The 20045-nt window shown below is 46.1% G+C and overlaps 1 protein-coding gene across 1 annotated transcript in view; it reads left to right on the top strand.

Moving 5' to 3' along the window:
- Positions 1-636: 636 nt before the first annotated feature.
- The window catches only part of LOC147115572 (transmembrane protein 255B), a gene marked incomplete at its 5' end in the record, with an annotated part of 67257 nt that continues 47848 nt past the window's right edge, over positions 637-20045 (top strand). Inside the window, 2 exons of the mRNA XM_085989604.1 lie at positions 637-672; positions 1555-1617. Coding sequence (XP_085845730.1) covers positions 637-672; positions 1555-1617 — 99 coding nt within the window. The remainder of the gene's footprint in view (positions 673-1554; positions 1618-20045) is intronic.

The raw sequence follows: 20045 nt of genomic DNA, 5'->3' as shown, positions 1-20045 counted from the left end.
CAATCGGAGGAGGGAAAAGTCCATTCATGAGTTTGACATAAGACCTGTCAAACTCATGAAAACTCCGGGCGCCCAAAACAGTACTTAAACTTGAAATAAATTTAAAAAAAACATCACACTATTTAAATCAACTATAAATAACATTAAATAACCATTTTAAACAATAATTTAAATTTTTGAAAAAAACAATTTAATAAAAAATCAGAGCTAAAAATACACTTACCTTACTGTAAAGTATTTAAAAATAATAAACCTGTGGAAAAAAATTTCTAATTTTAATGAATTGACCACTTACCTTTTAAAATGAAGTCCTTACGTCTGCTTTTTTAATGTGTAAAAAGTGGAGGCCTTCACGCACGGGCAAACCTGTCAAAAAAAAAGGAAGTTCAACGCGCACGCGCTGCCTCATACGTCGCACGCGTTTCACCTCTTAACCCCTGCTTTCAGGGGACCGGAAGTGCCGTTTTCCCGCGTATGCGCTGTGCATGCAAGAAACCGGCACTTCCATCGGGTCCACGCGTGAGTACCCCGTGCGTACTCACGCGTTGGGACCCGAATTACTGGGCCAATGCGCCAGCGCGACATTCAAGATATTATAATCACCTGTGTAATGCGTGGCGCTAGTTGCAGGTCTCATTACCGGATGATGAGGAACACATTAAGATAGACCAGGTACCTTAAAAAGTCGGCCTAATACTGGGAGTAAGTAAGCTTCTAGAGGCCATAATATTGGACAAAGTTAATACTACACTTGGAAAGACATAGGTTAATTAAGGACAGTCAACATGGATTTGTAAAAGGCAAGTTGTGTTAGACATATTTAATAGATCTCTATGGGGAAATAACAGAGTGTATTGATAAAGGAAATGCAGTGGTTGCTGTGTATATGGATTTTCTAAAAGCATTTGATAAGGTGTTAAATAAGAGGTAAATAGGGGAAAAACTAGGAATGAAGGGAGAAGTTAGGGGAAAAAATGCAGAAGATTGGTAGAACACAGAAGGCATAGTGAATGAGTTCGGTTTTCAGGAAGGATTTGAAGGCAGGAAGAGAAATAACATCAAAAAGTGGTTTTGGAAGGGGTGGGGGCATTGTAGCTGACAGCTAAACCTCCAATGGTGCAGCAAAGGGAGTAAAGAAGAAGCATTACTTCAGAATCAGAGGGGTGGCTGATGTGGGCTGGGGCATTCAGCTGGATAGGGTAGATCAAGATCTTGGATGGGAAATTCGACCCAAAATTTAGATAATTGTGCAGATATGTTGCTTTTTAATGTGCTCGATTTGTGATTTTGGCAAGGAATCCCATTGACTTCTACTTGGTTTACAGATTTAATTATTTCTGCTTTCAGTCCAACATCAACAGGACAATGTAAACAGAACTCAAGGTTCATGTCTGGGGTGCAACTTGCTCTAATGGATCTGCATACTGGTGGGATGGTTAAAACAGCCGAACGCTTACATTGCCTAGCCTGGCATTACAACATCTATTACAATGGCAGGATATATTAGGTAGTGAATAATGTAACTCACAGAATAATTGTCATTTTCTTCCATAGCTTGCCTTTGGATCATTCCTTGGACTGCTTGGACTCTTTCTGGATGAAAACCGAAAACAGCTGGTAAGGTGTTTTAATAGTCTGGATGATAACAAATAGCATGTACTGCAGGATATTGAGACACGGGCGAAGTACCAGATACAAACACATAAACTAATGTGACACAGGCTTGCCCACAGTCAGTGGCTGCTTTGGAAAAAGTGACCACACTTCAAAAGTACTTCATTGGCTGTAAAGCACTTTGGGACGTTCTGAAGTTGTGAAAGGCGCTATATAAATGCAAGTTCTTTTTTTTCCTTGCTATGTGTTCTTCATAAAATGAACTATGTTGGTCTGTTAAATATTTATCAAATATTATAGTTACTTTTAATCAACAATGACAATGGCTGGAATTTTCCCTTCCGAGTCGGGGTGGGTGCGTGCGGGCCGCGTAGCGGGCCGGTATCGCGATGTCTTGATCGGCCCGCTCTTCAGAGTGACTTTAGCGTAATGTCCCCTATTAAAGCAGGCATGCGCGTCTCCCGGCCCTGTTAAAGGGTGCGGGTCTGATGACATCATGGATGACTCATTTCCAGCACCCGACCGCCGTGAATCCCGTGCTCTTGCAGTAAAACTCAGAAGCTGGTGTTAAAATCACTCTTAAGGGTCTGTAAACAAGCACTTAATGATTTCAATGAGGTCGTCCGCCTCTGCGGATCAGGCCCGTGTCACGCCTTCAAAGCCGCCCGAGTTAAATGCTTGAGGCGGTGGGATGACGGCGGGTTCCTGACGCGTTTGCTATTTCCGGCATTTTTACTGCCAACCCGCCCCTAAACCCGCACACGCGACAATGGGAAAGTTCTGGCCAATATTATTTTTTGATCCTCCCCATCCCAAATATATATATATATACACACACACACACACAAATATATAAACATGAATGCATATACTGGACAGGCTTCTTGACAGAAGGTATATGTCTTACTATATTTCTATTGAAGAATGTTCATGTGATTTCCTTAGCCCTGGACAGATGCATTTTCTAATGTGTCCCAGTATTAAGATTAGAGTCTGCTTGGTTGGAACTTCATGTGCACACGGTATAACTTTAAGACTTTGGACATAATCCTGTCATTTCCACTTGACTGATCAGATTGCTGATGCTGCAGAAATAACATAATGGGGTAACATTTTGTCCTTACAGCCTTGCGGTAAACTGGCAGAGCAGATCACCCACCCATTAGAGAACCCACCCGATTTTCATGCCATTGAGATCGATAAGATGCGGGCGATCTGCTCCACCAAGTTACATTCCAGTGGCGAAGACAAAAATTTACCCTAGTGTTTTGTGAATTAAATATTTGGGTAGTTGTGTGAACACTATGGGCTGGATTTTCCTAAGCCCCTGGAGTCGGGTTGGAGGCGTGCGGACGATAAAAATCGGAGATCCGGGGGTCCCGACCCCATCCCGCCTCCAACCCGCCTCCATGTCAATTTCATAGGAGTCGGGTTGCCGACAAGTGCTGGAACCCGACTCCCAGGGGCGGGAAGGGATTAAAGGCAATTAAACTGCCTGTTAACAGGTAGTTAACAGGTAGTTTTTTGCCTATTCGTGATTTTTATTGCTGGTTTGTGGGCTTCCCGACAGCTCCAAACCACGAAAAGTTTTCGAGGCGGGACGTGGGTCTGAGGTCTTGGAGGGGTCGAGATGCCCAGTGTTCAGGTGAGTGAGGGGTGCAGGAGTGCAAAGGTAAGTGTTTTGCAAGTGTTTAAAGTGTTTAAATAAGTTTAACTTACTTTTACTTACCTTTACAGGAGTCCTGCATTCCGGTGTCGGGAGTCGGCTGCAAGAACCACAGAAGCTCCGATTTAAAAAAAAAAAAATCAGCTTCTTGGTTTCTGCAGCAAAATGATTTTAAAGTTATCCTGAGAAAGGACTGAGGCTGAATTAGCAGTTTTTCAGTGCTTGACAGCTTCAAACAGCTGTTAAACACTGATATTTCATCTGCCAAAAGCTTTTGACAGATGAAATGTCAATCTCTGACATCACCTGTTGCCGGGTGGCCCTTAATTGGCCTGCTGAGCCCACAGGGCGGGCTCAACAAGGTCAATCAGAGGAAAATCCAGTGGGTTGGCCACATCTCCATGGAGGCGGGACAACAAGCCCGAATGTGGGTTTCCCACCTCCAACCCGCCCCCGTAGCAAAATCCAGCCCTATGTACTTACTCTTAAGAGGGCAAACTATAAAGACAGCAGCTGTATGACAGGTGTAGGTCTTGTGAATAAATGGTGTACATGTCTTGAATGAATGGTGTAGATCTTGTTTACAATATGTATGTTAGGTGTTACCAGTGTCAGTGTTTATGTGACGGTTTGTTTAGCTGATAGCACCAATTTAGGGCAGTCGCCAACATTTTTGCAGACCCTGCAGCAGCGAGGACATTAAACGTGGAAGCCTTTAAGGCTCACAAACCCACATTGACTGCATTGAAACTGTGTGCCAAACCTGCACCCACCTGCAGAAAACGGCTGCCCCCACCCCGCCACAATGTTTGGTGGGCGGGAGCAGGGACGAGCAGTAAGCATGCGGGCGGACATCAAAATAATGTTGGGGGTCATAACTATGTCATTTGACCCCGATTAACGGAGATTCATGAGGGTCCCACTTGTTTTCGGTGGGAGCTCTGGTTACCTGAACTGTGGTCCGAAAATCGGCACGGGGAGTGCAGTGATAAGTTGCTGCTTCCATTGCACACACTATTGTAATCCTGCTCCTGTCCTGATTTTAAGTGCAACCAGGATGGTAGGGAGGTAGAAATCACTCCCAAAGTCATTTACTGGCAATATAACCATTGTAGAATTGTGCTCAACTATTCTGGCATTCTAGCATTCTATTAGCTTTTTAAATTCCTTAACCACGTTGCTTGGATATTTGATAGTGGTGGGCCCAGAATTATTCCCTGCTCCCTTTCCAAGTATCCCTGTATTCATTCAATTATATTCATGGTATACTTATGAGACCCATTTTTGTGACCAACATCCAATTTAAATTTCTCACGAACAAGAACCCCACCTGATTAGCTGGCTGCTCTGAAACCTTGACCTCTTCAAAAGTCTCAAAGGCCAGAAGAAAATTGGTACAAGACATACAGAGCAGCTTGCCATTGTTGTCCCACATTGCAAGCTTGCTGCAGAGGCTGTGGAAAGAAAATGGATCCCTGTGAGATTGACAAGACAGCTGGCACTTCCTAAGGCCAGTTTTCTTCTGCTGTCTGCCTGGGGAGTGCTTATTACCTCAGTGCAAAACAGGAAGAAGGGGTGGAGACCCGTACCGTTGAGTTCCACCTTCTTTGTGTTACCTTTATATTTACGCGGCATCTCCAGAGGGCGCCTGGAACAACCACAGGTATTGAAAATCCATGCAAATAAGACAGGATTGACATCACCGTGCCTCCTGCCTCATTTTCCTGGGTCTTTGCAAGTGGGCCTTGGTTCTTGCACCCAGCCCCTCAGATTGGAGGGTCTGAGAGGGGCAACCAGCAAGGACACGGAGGGACCAAAAGTAAGTTTCTTTTTTTATTGAGCCGCAGCACCTAAAATCTTTGGGCTCGAGGCCTTCTGGTTGCTCTTTTTGGACACCAACCAGAAGGCTCCACTACCAGTGGCCATTAGCGCTGCTGCAGGCCTCTCAACCCAGACATACAGGTGGATGCGCTGTGCCTAACCTTGTGCCTAGGCAGGGACAGGGGAGAGGAAAGTTGGGTCTCCTGTTTCATTAGGCTTCAAGTGTGGGTGGAGAAGTTGAGCAGATTTTATTTACATATATATATATCTTCCTCCCTTTGCAACGTGGCTTTGTGGAGATTCCTTTAACTGAGGCATCCTATTCCGAGCTTTCTCCCCTTGAGCTGTGCGGTTTAAATATTGCTAATATCGCATAGCTCCAGTGGCATTGAATCCATGCTTTTCCTCTGTTTCTTCATCCATGTGTTTCTTTTTATGTTTATATTCATGTTCCTTCTTCCAAGAACTCTGTTGGTGTTTCAAATAATAATGAACCAGCTGGATGAATACTGAAGTGGATTTCCACCCACTGTGTATTTTTATTTGTGTGTTCTCCATTTCTAATATAGAAACATAGAAACATAGAAGATAGGAGCAGGAGTAGGCCATTCGGCCCCTCGAGCCTGCTCTGCCATTCAATGTGATCATGGCTGATCATCCAATTTCAGTACCCGGTCCCTGCTTTCTCCCCATACCCCTGGATCCCTTTAGCCTTAAGAAATATATCCAACTCCTTCTTGAATATATTTAATGAATTGGCTTCTACTGCCTTCTGTGGTAGAGAATTCCACAGGTTCACCACTCTCTGGGTGAAGAAATTCCTCCTAATTTCTGTCCTAAATGGCCTACCCCTTATCCTTAGACTGTGACCCCTGGTTCTGGACTCCCCGACCATCGGGAACATCCTTCCTGCATCTAGTCTGTCCAGTCCTGTCAGAATTTTATAAGTTCCAATGAGATCCCCTCTCATTCTTCTAAACTCCAGCGAGTACAAGCCCAATCATCCCAACCTCTCCTCATACGTCATTCCTGCCATCCCAGGTATCAGCCTGGTGAATCTTCGCTGAACTCCTTCCATGGCAAGAACATCCATCCTCAGATAAGGCGACCAAAACTACACACAATACTCAAGAAGTGGTCTCACCAAGGCCCTGTACAACTGCAGCAAGACATCCTTGTTCCTGTACTCAAACCCTCTCGCTACGAAGGCCAACATACCATTTGCCTTCTTAACCGCCTGCTGCACCTGCATGCTTACCTTCAGCGACTGGTGCACAAGGACACCCAGGTCTCGTTGCACTTCTCCTTCTCCCAATCTATTGCCATTCAGATAATAATCTGCCTTCCTGTTTTTGCCACCAAAGTGGATAACCTCACGTTTATCCACGTTATATTGCATCTGCCATGCTTTTGCCCAATCACCCAACCTGTCCAAATCATCCTGGAGTTTCTCGGCATCCTCCTCACAGCACACATGCCCACGCAGTTTTGTGTCGTCTGCAAATTTGGAGATATTACATTTAGTTCCCTTGTCTAGATCATTAATATATATTGTGAATAGCTGGGGTCCAAGGACCGATCCCTGCGGTACCCCACTAGTCACTGCTTGTCACTCGGCAAAAGACCCGTTTATTCCAACTCTTTGCTTTCTGTCTGCCAACCAGTTCTCTATCCAAGTCAATACCTTGCCCCCAATCCCATGTGCCTTAACTTTACACGCTAATCTCTTATGCGAGACCTTATCGAAAGCCTTCTGAAAGTCCAAATACACCATATCCACTGGTTCTCCCTTATCTATTTTACCAGTTACATCCTCAAAAAATTCCAGTAGATTAGTCAAGCACGATTTACCTTTTGTAAATCCATGTTGACTTTGTCCGATCCTGTCACTGTTTTCCAAGTGCTCTGCTATTACATCTTTTATAATGGACTCTAGCATTTTCCCCACTACCGATGTCAGGCTTACCGGTCTCTAATTCCCCGTTTTCTCTCTACCACCTTTTCTGAATGTGGGGTAACATTAGCTACCCTCCAATCCATGGGTACTGTTCCAGATTCCGTCGAATGTTGGAAGATGATCAGCAATGCATCTACTATTTCTAGGGCCACTTCCTTAAGTACCCTAGGATGTCGATTATCAGGCCCTGGGGATTTATCGGCCTTTAATCCCATCAATTTCGCTAACACCATTTCCCTACAAATACTGATTTCTTTCAATAGGACAAGTTACCTGAAACTTGCAGCTCTACATGTGTTCAAGTAGAACTGTAAACAGTTCATTTCAAATATCTGTAAATTTTACTTAAATTTGTTTATACCATTTCTTGCCAAGCTTTTCCAAGTCAGTGCTGTGACAGCTGGTACAGTTTGTTGCTGATTTACAGATGACAGCAATGTATATTATCAATTTGAAAATGGTATTATTGTCAGTAATTATGAATTGCTGACTTTAACTGAACCAATGCAGCTATAGTGTACAAGTTAGATAACTGCTGTGTTACATCACATAGCTACACCTTCTGGCAGCTTTGTGTCATTTTATGTAGAACTTATGGCAGTTTTTGGCCTAAAAAGATTAGTAAAGCGATTTTTTTCCCTCATAGTGTAAGTCAAAACTGGTTGAATTGTTGAATAATAGGCTCTGAATTCCCTCGTTGTCTTCAGCACTTAACGCCATTGTGACACTGTTACTGGGCTAAAAGCGATCGGGGAAATTTGCACTCAGCGCGGTACAATGCGTATGCGCTGTTGATACAATTGGGCCGTATTTTCCGATCGGAGACTTCCCGCGTGCGGAGGCCTCCGATCTGGAAAAAATCTATGCACTTACCTGAGGGGTCCTGAGGTCCGGACACTTCCACTCCTGGGCCTCTCCAACTCGAAATGCGCAGGGCCCACGTATCCCAGAGGTGCAGGCAGTTCGCCAGCGTCCCTGGGATCACGTGGGCCATGGGGAGCCAATCAAAGAAGGGACTCTCCCTTCATACACTGTCAAATGTATGAATGGAGATCACCCAATAAAAAAATGTTTTAAATCACATTTTAAAAATTAGTTGAAATTACAAAAATTTAATATTTTAAACAAAAATGTATTTTTTTGAAAAAATAATTAAAGTTGTTTACTGGGCTACAAAGAAAGTTACCTTTTTAAAAGTATTTTTAAATGATAAATGAGTGAAAGAATTTTTTTTTAAAAACTTTTTTCAAATCTTATGCTGGTAAAAGCAGGTCTCACGCCTGCTTTTACCAGACGTAAGATTTCTAAGGGTTTTCTGCGGGCGCAAGTTCTCCAGAAAGCGGAACTATCTGCCAGCAGAGGCCCTGCTGCAGTCGGTGTGGTGAAGGTACTCCCACAGTGCTGTTAGGTAGGGAGTTCCAGGATTTTGACCCAGCGACGATGAAGGATCGGCGATATACTTCCAAGTCAGGATGGTGTTTGACTTGGTGGTGGTGGTGGTGTTCCCATGCGCCTGCTGCCCTTGTCCTTCTAGATGGAAGAGGTCGCGGGTTTGGGGGGTGCTGCTGAAGAAGCCTTGGCGAGTTGCTGCAGTGCATTTTGTAGATGGTACACACTGCAGCCAAGGTACGCCGGTGATTGAGGGAGTGAATGTTTAAGGTGGTGGATGGGGTGCCAATCAAGTGGGCTGCTTTGTCTTGGATGATGTTGAGCTTCTTGAGTGTTGTTGGAGCTGCACTCATCACAGTATCCCATCACACTCCTTACTTGTGCCTTGTAGATGGTGGAAAGGCTTTGGACAGTCAGGAGGTGAGACACTCGCCGCAGACCTGCTCTTGTTGCCACAGTATTTATGTGGCTGGTCCAGTTAAGTTCCTTGTCAATGGTGACCCCCAGAATGTTGATGGTGGGGGATTCTGCAATGGTAATACCGTTGAATGTCAAGGGGAGGTGGTTAGACTCTTGCTTGTTGGAGATAGTCATTGTCTGGCACTTCTGTAGCACGAATGTTACCTGCCATTTATCAGCCCAAGCCTGAACATCGTCCAGGTCTTGTTGCATGTCGTGACGGGCCAGGAATCTGCAAGTGGGGAATTCCCTGCCAGTGGTGAGCCTCTGCCTGGCATTGTACAGCAACTAACCTTCCAACAATATAATTACAAAGGATTCCAAAGGATATACGGCACAGAAACAGGCCATTCGGCCCAACCAGTCCGTGCCGGCATTTATGCTCCACACGAGCCTCCTCCCGTCTTTCCTCATCTAACTCTATCAGCAGAACCCTCTATTCCCTTTTCCCTCATATGTTTATCTAGCCTCTCCTTAAATGCATCTATAGTATTCACTTCAAACACTCCCTGTGGTAGTGAGTTCCACATTCTCACCACTCTCTCTGTGTAAAGACGTTTCTCCTGAATTCCCTGTTGGATTTCTTGGTGACTCTCTTATATTGATGGCCTCTAGTTTTGCTCTTCCCCACAAGTGGAAAGATTCTCTCTGTATCCACTCTATCAAAATTTTTCATAATTTTAAAGACCTCTATTAGGTCACCCCTCAGCCTTCTTTTTTCAAGAGAAAAGAGACCCAGCCTGTTCATCCTTTCCTGATATGTGTACCCTCGCATTTCTGGGGGTTAATTAAATGAGGGTTAGGCTTGCAGTTAAGGAGCAGGTGGCAAGAGTAACAGGGGAGGTGAGAGAGGAATGGGTTTGAATATGTCCGACTGGAGGAAGGTGTTTTGGAGTTGTAGAAGGCAGTTGCTGTGTGCTGGGGGAGGTGTGTGACCAGAGTGTGGGATAAGGAGTTGTTAGTGCCCTTGCAGAGTGGAGTGTGAAGGTTACTAATGTGAGTGTTGCTTTTAGAGGGCCGAGCATGGTGGTGCCCAGGGCGGGCAAGGAAGAAAGGAGAAAGGGACAAAGTGCTTTGCCAGTCCTGGCCAAGCCGTTGAACATCTTCCAGCATTGCAGTGCAGTCCTTGGTTTAGGGGAGTTGGCATTGAGTGCCACGGTCACCTTCCACCGGGCAGCAAGACTGACACTCCTGGGTGTGCTAGGCAGCAAGCCATCCAGTAGTCCGTCCCTCCTGTCTTCCACCTATTCCAGGAGGGCTTGCAAGTCTTCCTGTGAAAAATGCACAATCCTTTGGCAAGATGCTGCACTGTCATGGTGCCCCGTGGGCACAGTTGGCCTGTGCCTGCGCGTGGTTCTCTGTGGCGAACAGTGTAACTTTCTGGTGCAACAATGGTGCAGCTAACATTGAGGAAATTCAGGGCCTTGGTTTAATTCACAATCCCCAATGCGCGATTAGCCCACGCCCATTGAGTCGTAAACTTCATGCTGCCTGCTAATTTAAATGATAGTAACGGGCAGCCCAGTGCTGAACACGCTGTTGAGTGGCTGCATCGAGGCTAGCACCACTTAATGTTAGCCTGCACTACTTAAAGCTAGCCTGCACCTCTTAAAGGGGAGGTGCATTCAGGCTGCAGCGGGTGCTGGAAGTGGCTGGGGAAGACATTCTGAGCAGGAAGAAGATGTACTAATGGCACAACAGGGGAGAGAGCAGGCTCCAAGATTTTACGATGGAGCACTGGAGGCCTTGGCACAGGAGGTGGACAGGAGGAGAGAGGTCCTCTATCCACGGGATTGCCCTCCAGACAAACTCTGAGAAGGCAATGGAAGCAGATAGCTGTTGCGGTCAATGCCAGCAGTGTAGTCCCGAGGACCTGTATGCAGTGCCGCAAGAAGATTAATGACCTCACACGAGTGGTCATGATGAGTGAATATTTCTTCAAATACCATATCCTTAGAACTGAATCACTAGGCTCAGACACTGCTCAATTCAGTTCCTTGTGCATGAAACACAAAAAAGTTAGCATGCAGGTACAGCAAGTAATCAAAAAGGCAAATGGATTGTTGGCCTTTATTGCAAGGGGGTTGGAGTATAAAAGCAGGGAAGTCCTGCTACAACTGTACAGGGTATTGGTGAGACCACACCTTGAGTACTGCGTACAGTTTTGGTCTCCTTATTTAAGGAAGGATATACTTGCATTGGAGGCAGTTCAGAGACAATTCACTCAGTTGATTCCTGAGATGAGTGGGTTAACTTATGAAGAAAAGTTGAGCAGGTTGGGCCTATACTCATTGGAATTTAGAAGAATGAGAGGTGATCTTATTGAAACATATAAGATACTGAGGGGGCTCGACAAGGTAGATGCAGAGAGGATGTTTCCTCTCGTGGGAAATCTAGAGCTCGGAGGCATAGTTTCAGAATAAAGGGTCGCCCTTTTAGAACTGAGATGAGGAGGAATTTCTTTTCTCAGAGGGTCGTAAATCTGTGGAATTTTCTGCCCATGAGAGCTGTGGAGGCTGGATCATTAAATACATTTAAGATGGAGATAGACAGCTTTTTGCAAGATAAGGGAATGAAGGGTTATGAGGAGCGGGCAGGGAAGTGGCTTTGAGCCCAAGATCAGCCATGATCTTATTGAATGGCGGAGCAGGCTCGAGGGGCCAAGTGGCCTATTCCTGCTCCTACTTCTTACGTTCTTATGTAAGACATCCCTGCTTGTGTACTCCTGTGCAATGTGCAACCAGGCTGCGTTGGTCGCCTGGGGAAGTGTCATCCACCCATTCGAAGGGAAAAGAACCTCCCTGTGTGCTGTGACTCCCTCCATATGGGAGAGCCTGGGTGCAGCCGTGCACCTTTGTGCTGTGCTTGTCAGTGTTTGCAGCACCTCAATGCTGTGGAACACTGACAGCACAACTGTCAAAATGAATGTGGACATGGTCCCTTTAAGGAAACCGGCTGATGAAGCATCATCAAATAGCGTCATCAGACCCGCTTCCTATTGGCTGGGAACCTCACAGGGCGGGCTTAATAAGCCCCATCAACGGAAAATCTTGTTGGAGGCCGGGATCGAGACAGATGCGGGGTCCCCACACGCCACGGACGTCGCCCGCCCCGGATCTGCCGAGGTTGGAAAAATCCAGCCCCAGTAGTGTGAGCACTTGGCCTAGTTGCCATTTTGAACACTAAACAGCATCTGTAATGCCAAAAAAACGGGTGCTACTTGTAGTGTATGTGCTTTAAGTCAGAACTACTTTTTACAGCTCCTGTATACTGTAGTACCGGCAGTGACCACACCGGTATATAAGCTGTGCGCATGCCTCTGTACCCCAGTCTAGAGATGACCCTCCTCCAGTAAAGACCTGTTATTTGTTTATGTACAGCATCCGTGTAATTATCTTTCCACTGAACCACGGATCTAACAGTGGCGACGAGTGTTGATGCGAATCTACCTGCAACATAAAAAAAATAAAAAAATAAAAATAGCCGAGTCCAGGAACATGGGCGTCGACCACGAGCAACCGCCCAGCAGTCAGGCAGAGATCGAACTTCGCTGGGAAGGCTGTGGAGAGCCGGGCTTGGTTCCCCAGCCACAACGAGCAGTAAGAGACCGACGACAGGTCCAGAGCAGACACTTCCTGAGCAGCGGTGGCTGGAGCCGACCGACGGCAGAGAGAGAGAGCCGGGCAGCGTCGACGGGGTAAGAAAGAGGGTGAAGAGAGCAGGGTGCAGCCGGGGGTTGATCACCGAGCGGCGTCGAGGAAAAATACTGCAAACCGGAGAGAGAGAGGGCAAGAAACAGCCGGGTTCTAGACTGAGCGGCGTCGACAAATATCAAGAGAAGAACGCGCAGAGCACAGCCAGGGATCACGGGCTGATCAGGGTCCGCGGGGTGAAGCAAGGGGAGACGCCATTGAGCCGCGGAGAAGAAGGAAGAGCGCGGGAGACGCCATTTTTCGAAGCCACAGCGGAGAAGACGGGCGAGCGCGGGAAGGAAGGAAAGCGTGGGAGACGCCATTTTGTGCCAGCGCAGAAGAAGGGGAAGCACGGGAGGCGCCATTGGTGATAGTTAACGCACAACCAAGGATGCCGAAGAGTGGCAGTATCTCTACGTTCGACAATGAAGTCGAAGGTTGGGCGACATATGTGGAACGTATTGAGGTGTACTGCAGGGCGAATGAAGTGCCAGATGCTAATAAAGCACTGGTTCTGTTAAATTCCATGGGTGCAAAAACTTATGGGTTACTGCGAAATCTAATAACCCCAGAGAAGCCGCTAAACAAGAATTTTGAAAGCATAGTAGAAATCCTACAGGACCACTTAAACCCCACACCGCTGCTGATAGCAGAACGATTTAAGTTCCATAAAAGGAACCAACACAAAGACGAAAGCAATGCTGAGTACCTAACGGAACTGCGCAAGCTATTGAAATACTGCCAGTTTGGAGCGGGACTAGCAGACACGTTAAGGGACAAGTTTGTGTATGGGCTACAAAGTGAAGGAACCCAGAAATGGCTTCTATCAGAAAAGGACCTTACGCTTTCAGTATGGCAGTATCACACGAAGCAGCCGCAAGGGGCGCTGCAGAGATACAACGGAGACCACAAGAATATGGCACCAATGAAATGACCTATGGAACAGGGAAGTGCTATCGCTGCGGCAGAACAACACATGACCAGAAAGATTGTTGGTTCAAGGACCAAGTGTGCAGACAGTGTGGGAAAGCAGGACATATAGCAAGAGTCTGCAGGTCTGGGAAGGAAACCAACAGTAAGAAATCTCCACAGGAGAAGTACAAAAAGGTACACCAGGTGATGGACAGTGGTTCAGACGAACAGAAAAGTGACACAGACTCCGGAAGCAAGGAGCTGGGTTGTCTGAAACTACATAATGTAACAGAAATGGAGGATCACCAGACTATCTGGGTTACACTCAAGATAGACGGAGTCCAAGTGGAAATGGAATTGGACACAGGGTCAGCTCTAACAGTCATAAATCAAAGAGACTACAAGCGGCTATTTTCACACATACCCTTGAAAGCTACAGAGATTGTCTTGAAGACGTATACGGGGCAAAAAGTCTACCCCAAAGGAAAAATAAGGGTGAAAGTGACATATAAAGGTCAGGAAATACCTAAAATGGATATATATGTATTGCCAAATGGAGGACCACCACTGCTAGGACATGAATGGATCCGGAAGATACATTTAGATTGGCATTCCATACAGGCACTGAAGGTTGAGGCCAAAAAGGATGACGATGTCACACCTGGACGACTGTCAAAAATGCTAACTGACGCAAAAGAAGTGTTCCAGGAGGGACTAGGAACACTAAAAGGAATAACAGCAACAATTAAAATAGAGGATAATGCAAGCCCAAAGTTTCTGAAGGCCAGACCAGTGCCTTATGCGATCAGACCAGCGGTTGAAGCAGAGCTGGAAGGGTTGGAACGTTCAGGAGTACTGTCCAAAGTGGACTGGAGCGAGTGGGCTACACCCATCGTTCCTGTAATGAAGAGGTCATTGAGTAATACGCCTGGGGAACCAAAGAAGGTCCGCATCTGTGGGGATTTTAAGGTGACAGTGAACCCAGTCCTTCACACGGTGCAATATCCGCTTCCACAAATTGAGGATATTTTCGCCTCGCTATCTGGTGGTAAACGCTTCACCAAAATTGATCTAGCCCAGGCGTACTTGCAAATGGAGGTAGAAGAAGCTTCGAAACATTACCTTACGATCAACACCCATAAAGGTCTCTATCAATACAACCGGCTGGTGTTTGGAGTAGCCTCGGCTCCGGCTATCTGGCAAAGGGCGATGGATCAGGTCCTGCAAGGGATTCCAGGGACCCAGTGTTATTTGGACGACATCTTGGTCACGGGCGAAAATGACGGTGATCACCTCGCTAACTTGGAGAAGATGCTCGCCAGATTAAAGGAATATGGGCTACGAGCTAATCGCCACAAGTGCGAGTTTTTCCAGAAACAGATCTCGTATTGCGGCCACGTCATCGATGAAGAGGGGTTACATAAGTCCCCTGACAAGATAGAGGCAGTAGTCAAGGCTCCAGCACCGGAAAATGTGTCACAACTGAGGTCGTTCCTCGGGCTGGTAAACTATTACCACAAGTTCTTACCAAATTTGTCTACGGTATTACACCTGCTGAACACCCTACTGCAAACAGGGGTACCATGGAAGTGGGATGACGAACGTAGACGAGCTTTCCAGAAGTGTAAAGAATTGACCACATCAAAAGAGGTGTTGGCCCATTTCAACCCAGCACTACCAATTCGTTTGGCATGTGATGCATCACCCTACGGCATTGGAGCGGTGCTGTCGCACAAATTCCCAGACGGGTTGGAGAGGCCAGTAGCCTTTGCGTCTCGGTCACTAACCTCAGCCGAGCGCGACTATGCCCAGATTGACAGGGAGGCCCTCAGCCTAGTATGGGGAGTAAAAAAATTCAACCACTATCTGCATGGACAGAAGTTCACCTTGCTGACTGACCACCAACCACTTGTCTCCATCTTTAATCCTAAGAAGGGCGTGCCAGTAATGACTGCACAGCGGTTACAAAGATGGTCCCTGTTTCTCGGGGTGAATCAATATGAAATAGAATATAAAGGCACGAGACAGCTTGGGAACGCTGATGGGCTATCGCGCCTGCCACTGCCTACTGTGGAGGAAGCACCAGCAGTGGACCCTATCGAGATATTTTATTCATCGATAATTGAACGATTGCCAGTAACAAATGCGGATATAGAGAAGGAGACCCGCAATGATCCGACGCTGTCACGGGTATATGAATTGACGGTGAGGGGATGGCCAACACATGGCAACTCACTGTTGCCAGCATTCTCATCCAGAAGAGAACAGCTGTCAGTATGCCAGGGGACAGTGATGTTTGGATCCAGAGTGGTGATTCCACCCAAGTTAAGGGAGAGAGTGCTAAATGAGCTACATGAAGGTCATCTGGGGGGAGTGAAAATGAAAAGCCTAGCTAGGGCTTATGTGTGGTGGCCGGGAATCGATCAACAAATCGAAGACCTAACTAAGAGCTGCTTAGGATGCCAGAAGGTCCAAAATGCACCACCACATGCCCCTCTACACCCATGGGAGTGGCCCTCCTCTCCATGGCAACGGGTGCACATTGATTTCGCTGGTCCATTCATGGACTCAATGTTCTTAATAGCAGTGGATGCTCATTCAAAGTGGCCTGAGGTGATAAAGATGTCTTCAACCACTACAGAGAAAACGATTGCAGTCCTACGGATCATATTTGCCAGAAACGGGTTGCCAGAGCAGATCTGCTCTGATAATGGACCACAGTTTGTGTCCGACGAGTTCCAAAAATTCATGAAAAGGAATGGGGTAAGGCATTACACATCCGCCCCGTATCATCCAGCCACAAATTGATTGGCTGAGAGGTTCGTACAAACCTTTAAGAAGGCGATAAAGGCCATGTGCGACGAGGAAATTCCACTACAGCATAAGATGGACAATTTCTTATTAGCCTACCGAAACGCGACACATGCAGTTACCAACCAGACCCCGGCCATGATGTTCTTTAACCGAAGGTTGAGATCTCGTTTGGACTTGCTCAGACCAAATGTGCGAAGAAATGTTGAGGACAAACAATTCCAGCACATCAACGAGAAGCCGACAAGGAGCTTCAATGTAGGGCAACCAGTCTTGGCCCGGGACTATCGAACAGAGAAGTGGCAACCCAGAACGATATGTACAAGGCAGGGGCCATTAATGTACACAGTGGATGTCGGGGAGAACATTGTGAGACGCCACGTCGATCAGATCTTAGCATCACAGGAATGTGTCAACCACATGCCTCGAGTACCTGGGGATGAACCCGACATACCAGTGGTATCTACTTCAGACCCCGTAGCAGTGGAACCCGATGAACTACCCGATGAAAGGGGGTCAGAATCGCCTCTGCACCAAGAACAAGAACCTCCGGAAAGGTGCTATCCTGAAAGGGTCAGGAAGCCGCCCCAAAGACTGAATCTATAAATGGACTTTTGTTATTGAATGTACATGTAAAAATGTAATTGTTATTTGAATATTAAGGGGGTATTATTAATCTAAAAAGGGAGGAATTGTAGTGTATGTGCTTTAAGTCAGAACTACTTTTTACAGCTCCTGTATACTGTAGTACCGGCAGTGACCAAGCTGTGCGCATGCCTCTGTACCCCAGTCTAGAGATTACCCTCCTCCAGTAAAGACATGTTATTTGTTTATGTACAGCATCCGTGTAATTATTTATCCACTGAACCACGAATCTAACACTACTGAGCCGAATTTCACTGTCCTACCTTCTACATGATGCGATCTCTGCCCCAGTCCAGAACCAGTCCAGCTCCCTTTTGAAGGCGGGCAGAGAGTTAGCACCCACCACACCAGCTGGCAATGTAATCCAGAGGGCCACTGCTCTCTGGGAAAAGGAGAACCACCTAACAACCAGTCTATTACTACTCTTACATAGTTTAAACAGGTGTACCCTGGTCCTCCCGAATCTGCTAAACTGAAATCACCTATCAATCGGCACGCTATCCAACCCTTCAATTATTTTATAGACCTCTGTCAGGTCACCTTTACATCTACACTGCTCTAAAGTAAATAGACCAAGGACCTTGAGCCTACCTGAGTAGCTGAGGTTCTTTAAGCTTGGAATTATTCTTGTGGCTGTCCATTGGCCCATTATATCACCCACCATGTGGGTGGGGGGGGGGGGCAAAACTCGATACAACACTCCAGATGTGGTATGAGCAGCAATCTGTATAGTGTCAAAATAATATCCTTTCATTTATACTGAAGGGTTCGAGTAATACAACCCAATACCCGATTAGCTTTAGCTACATTTTCTCTACATTGGTCATGACCCTTCAGTGATCTGTGCACAATAACATCTGGATCTTTTTCTCTCTCAACCTCTTTCAGTATTGTTCCCTGCAAATTATACATGTATTTCTGTGTTGGCCCTACCAATGTGCATGGCACTACAGTTATCTAAATTAAACATTATTTGCCATTGTGTGGCCCACTCCCCTAGAACATCTAAATCTTTTTGCATTTGATTGCACTCCAACATAACAAAAACAGATTATTTGGTCATTATCACATTGCTGTTTGTGGGACCTTGCTGTGTGCAAATTGGCTGCCACGTTTCCTACATTACAACAGTGACTCCACTTCAAAAGTACTTCATTGCCTGTAAAGCACTTTGAGACGTCCGGTGGTCGTGAAAGGCACGATATAAATGTAAGTCTTTCTTTCTTTCCTCTACTGTTTTAGCCCTTGCACAGATTTTGGTGTCATCAAATAGAATATGAGAGTAAGCTTGCAGGGAACATAAAAACTGACTGTAAAAGCTTTTATAGATATGTGAAGAGAAAAAGATTGGTGAAGTCAAGCGTAGGTCCCTTGCAGTCAGAATCAGGGGAATTTATAACAGGGAACAAAGAAATGGCAGACCAATTAAATACATATTTTGGTTCTGTCTTCACAAAGGAGGACACAAATAACCTCCCAGAGATGCCGGGGAACATATGGTCCGATGAAAGGGAGGAACTGAAAGAAATCAGTATTTGTAGGGAAATGGTGTTAGCGAAATTGATGGGATTGAAGGCCGATAAATCCCCAGGACCTGATAATCTACACCCTAGGGTACTTAAGGAAGTGGCCCTAGAAATAGTAGATGCATTGCTGATCATCTTCCAACATTCGATAGAATCTGGAACAGTACCCATGGATTGGAGGGTAGCTAATGTTACCCCACTATTCAAAAAAGGTGGTAGAGAGAAAATGGGGAATTACAGACCGGTAAGCCTGACATCGGTAGTGGGGAAAATGCTAGAGTCCATTATAAAAGATGTAATAGCAGAGCACTTGGAAAACAGTGACCGGATCGGACAAATTGTGCTTGACTAATCTACTGGAATTTTTTGAGGATGTAACTGGTAAAATAGATAAGGGAGAACCAGTGGATGTGGTGTATTTGGACTTTCAGAAGGCTTTCGATAAGGTCCTGTATAAGAGATTAGCGTGTAAAGTTAAGGCACATGGGATTGGGGGCAAGGTATTGACTTGGATAGAGAACTGGTTGGCAGACAGAAAGCAAAGAGTTGGAATAAACGGGTCTTTTTCCGAGTGGCAGGCAGTGACTAGTGGGGTACTGCAGGGATCGGTCCTTGGACCCCAGCTATTCACAATATATATTAATGATCTAGACAAGGGAACTAGATGTAATATCTCCAAATTTGCAGATGACACAAAGCTGGGTGGGCGTGTGTGCTGTGAGGAGGATGCCAAGAAACTCCAGGATGATTTGGACAGGTTGGGTGATTGGGCAGAAGCATGGCAGATGCAATATAATGTGGATAAATGTGAGGTTATCCACTTTGGTGGCAAAAACAGGAAGGCAGATTATTATCTGAATGGCAATAGATTGGGAGAAGGGGAAGTGCAACGAGACCTGGGTATCCTTGTGCACCAGTCGCTGAAGGTAAGCATGCAGGTGCAGCAGGTGGTTAAGAAGGCAAATGGTATGTTGGCCTTCGTAGTGAGTGTGTTTGAGTACAGGAACAAGGATGTCTTGCTCCAATTGTACAGGGCCTTGGTGAGACCACATCTGGAGTATTGTGTGCAGTGTTGGTCGCCTTATCTGAGGAAGGATGTTCTTGCCATGGAAGGAGTTCAGCGAAGATTCACCAGGCTGATACCTGGGATGGCAGGAATGACATATGAGGAGAGATTGGGTCAATTGGGCTTGTACTCGCTGGAGTTTAGAAGAATGAGGGGGGATCTCATTGAAACTTATAAAATTCTGACAGGACTGGACAGACTAGATGCAGGAAGGATGTTCCCAATGGTCGGGGAGTCCAGAACCAGGGGTCACAGTCTAAGGATAAGGGGTAAGCCATTTAGGACAGAAATGAGGAGGAATTTCTTCACCCAGAGAGTGGTGAACTTGTGGAATTCTCTACCACAGAAGGCAGTAGAGATCAATTCATTAAATATATTCAAGAAGGAGTTGGATATATTTCTTAAGGCTAAAGGGATCAGTGGGTATGGGGAGAAAGCAGGGACCGGGTACTGAATTTGGATGATCAGCCATGATCGCATTGAATGG

The sequence above is a fragment of the Somniosus microcephalus genome, chromosome 6 (genome assembly GCF_052327205.1).
Source record: "Somniosus microcephalus isolate GS21.2 chromosome 6, FLI_Smic_1.0, whole genome shotgun sequence".
Classification (NCBI taxonomy): domain Eukaryota; kingdom Metazoa; phylum Chordata; class Chondrichthyes; order Squaliformes; family Somniosidae; genus Somniosus; species Somniosus microcephalus.
The sequence above is the reverse complement of the archived record's forward strand: the minus strand, read 5'-3'. Positions and strand labels throughout refer to the sequence as shown.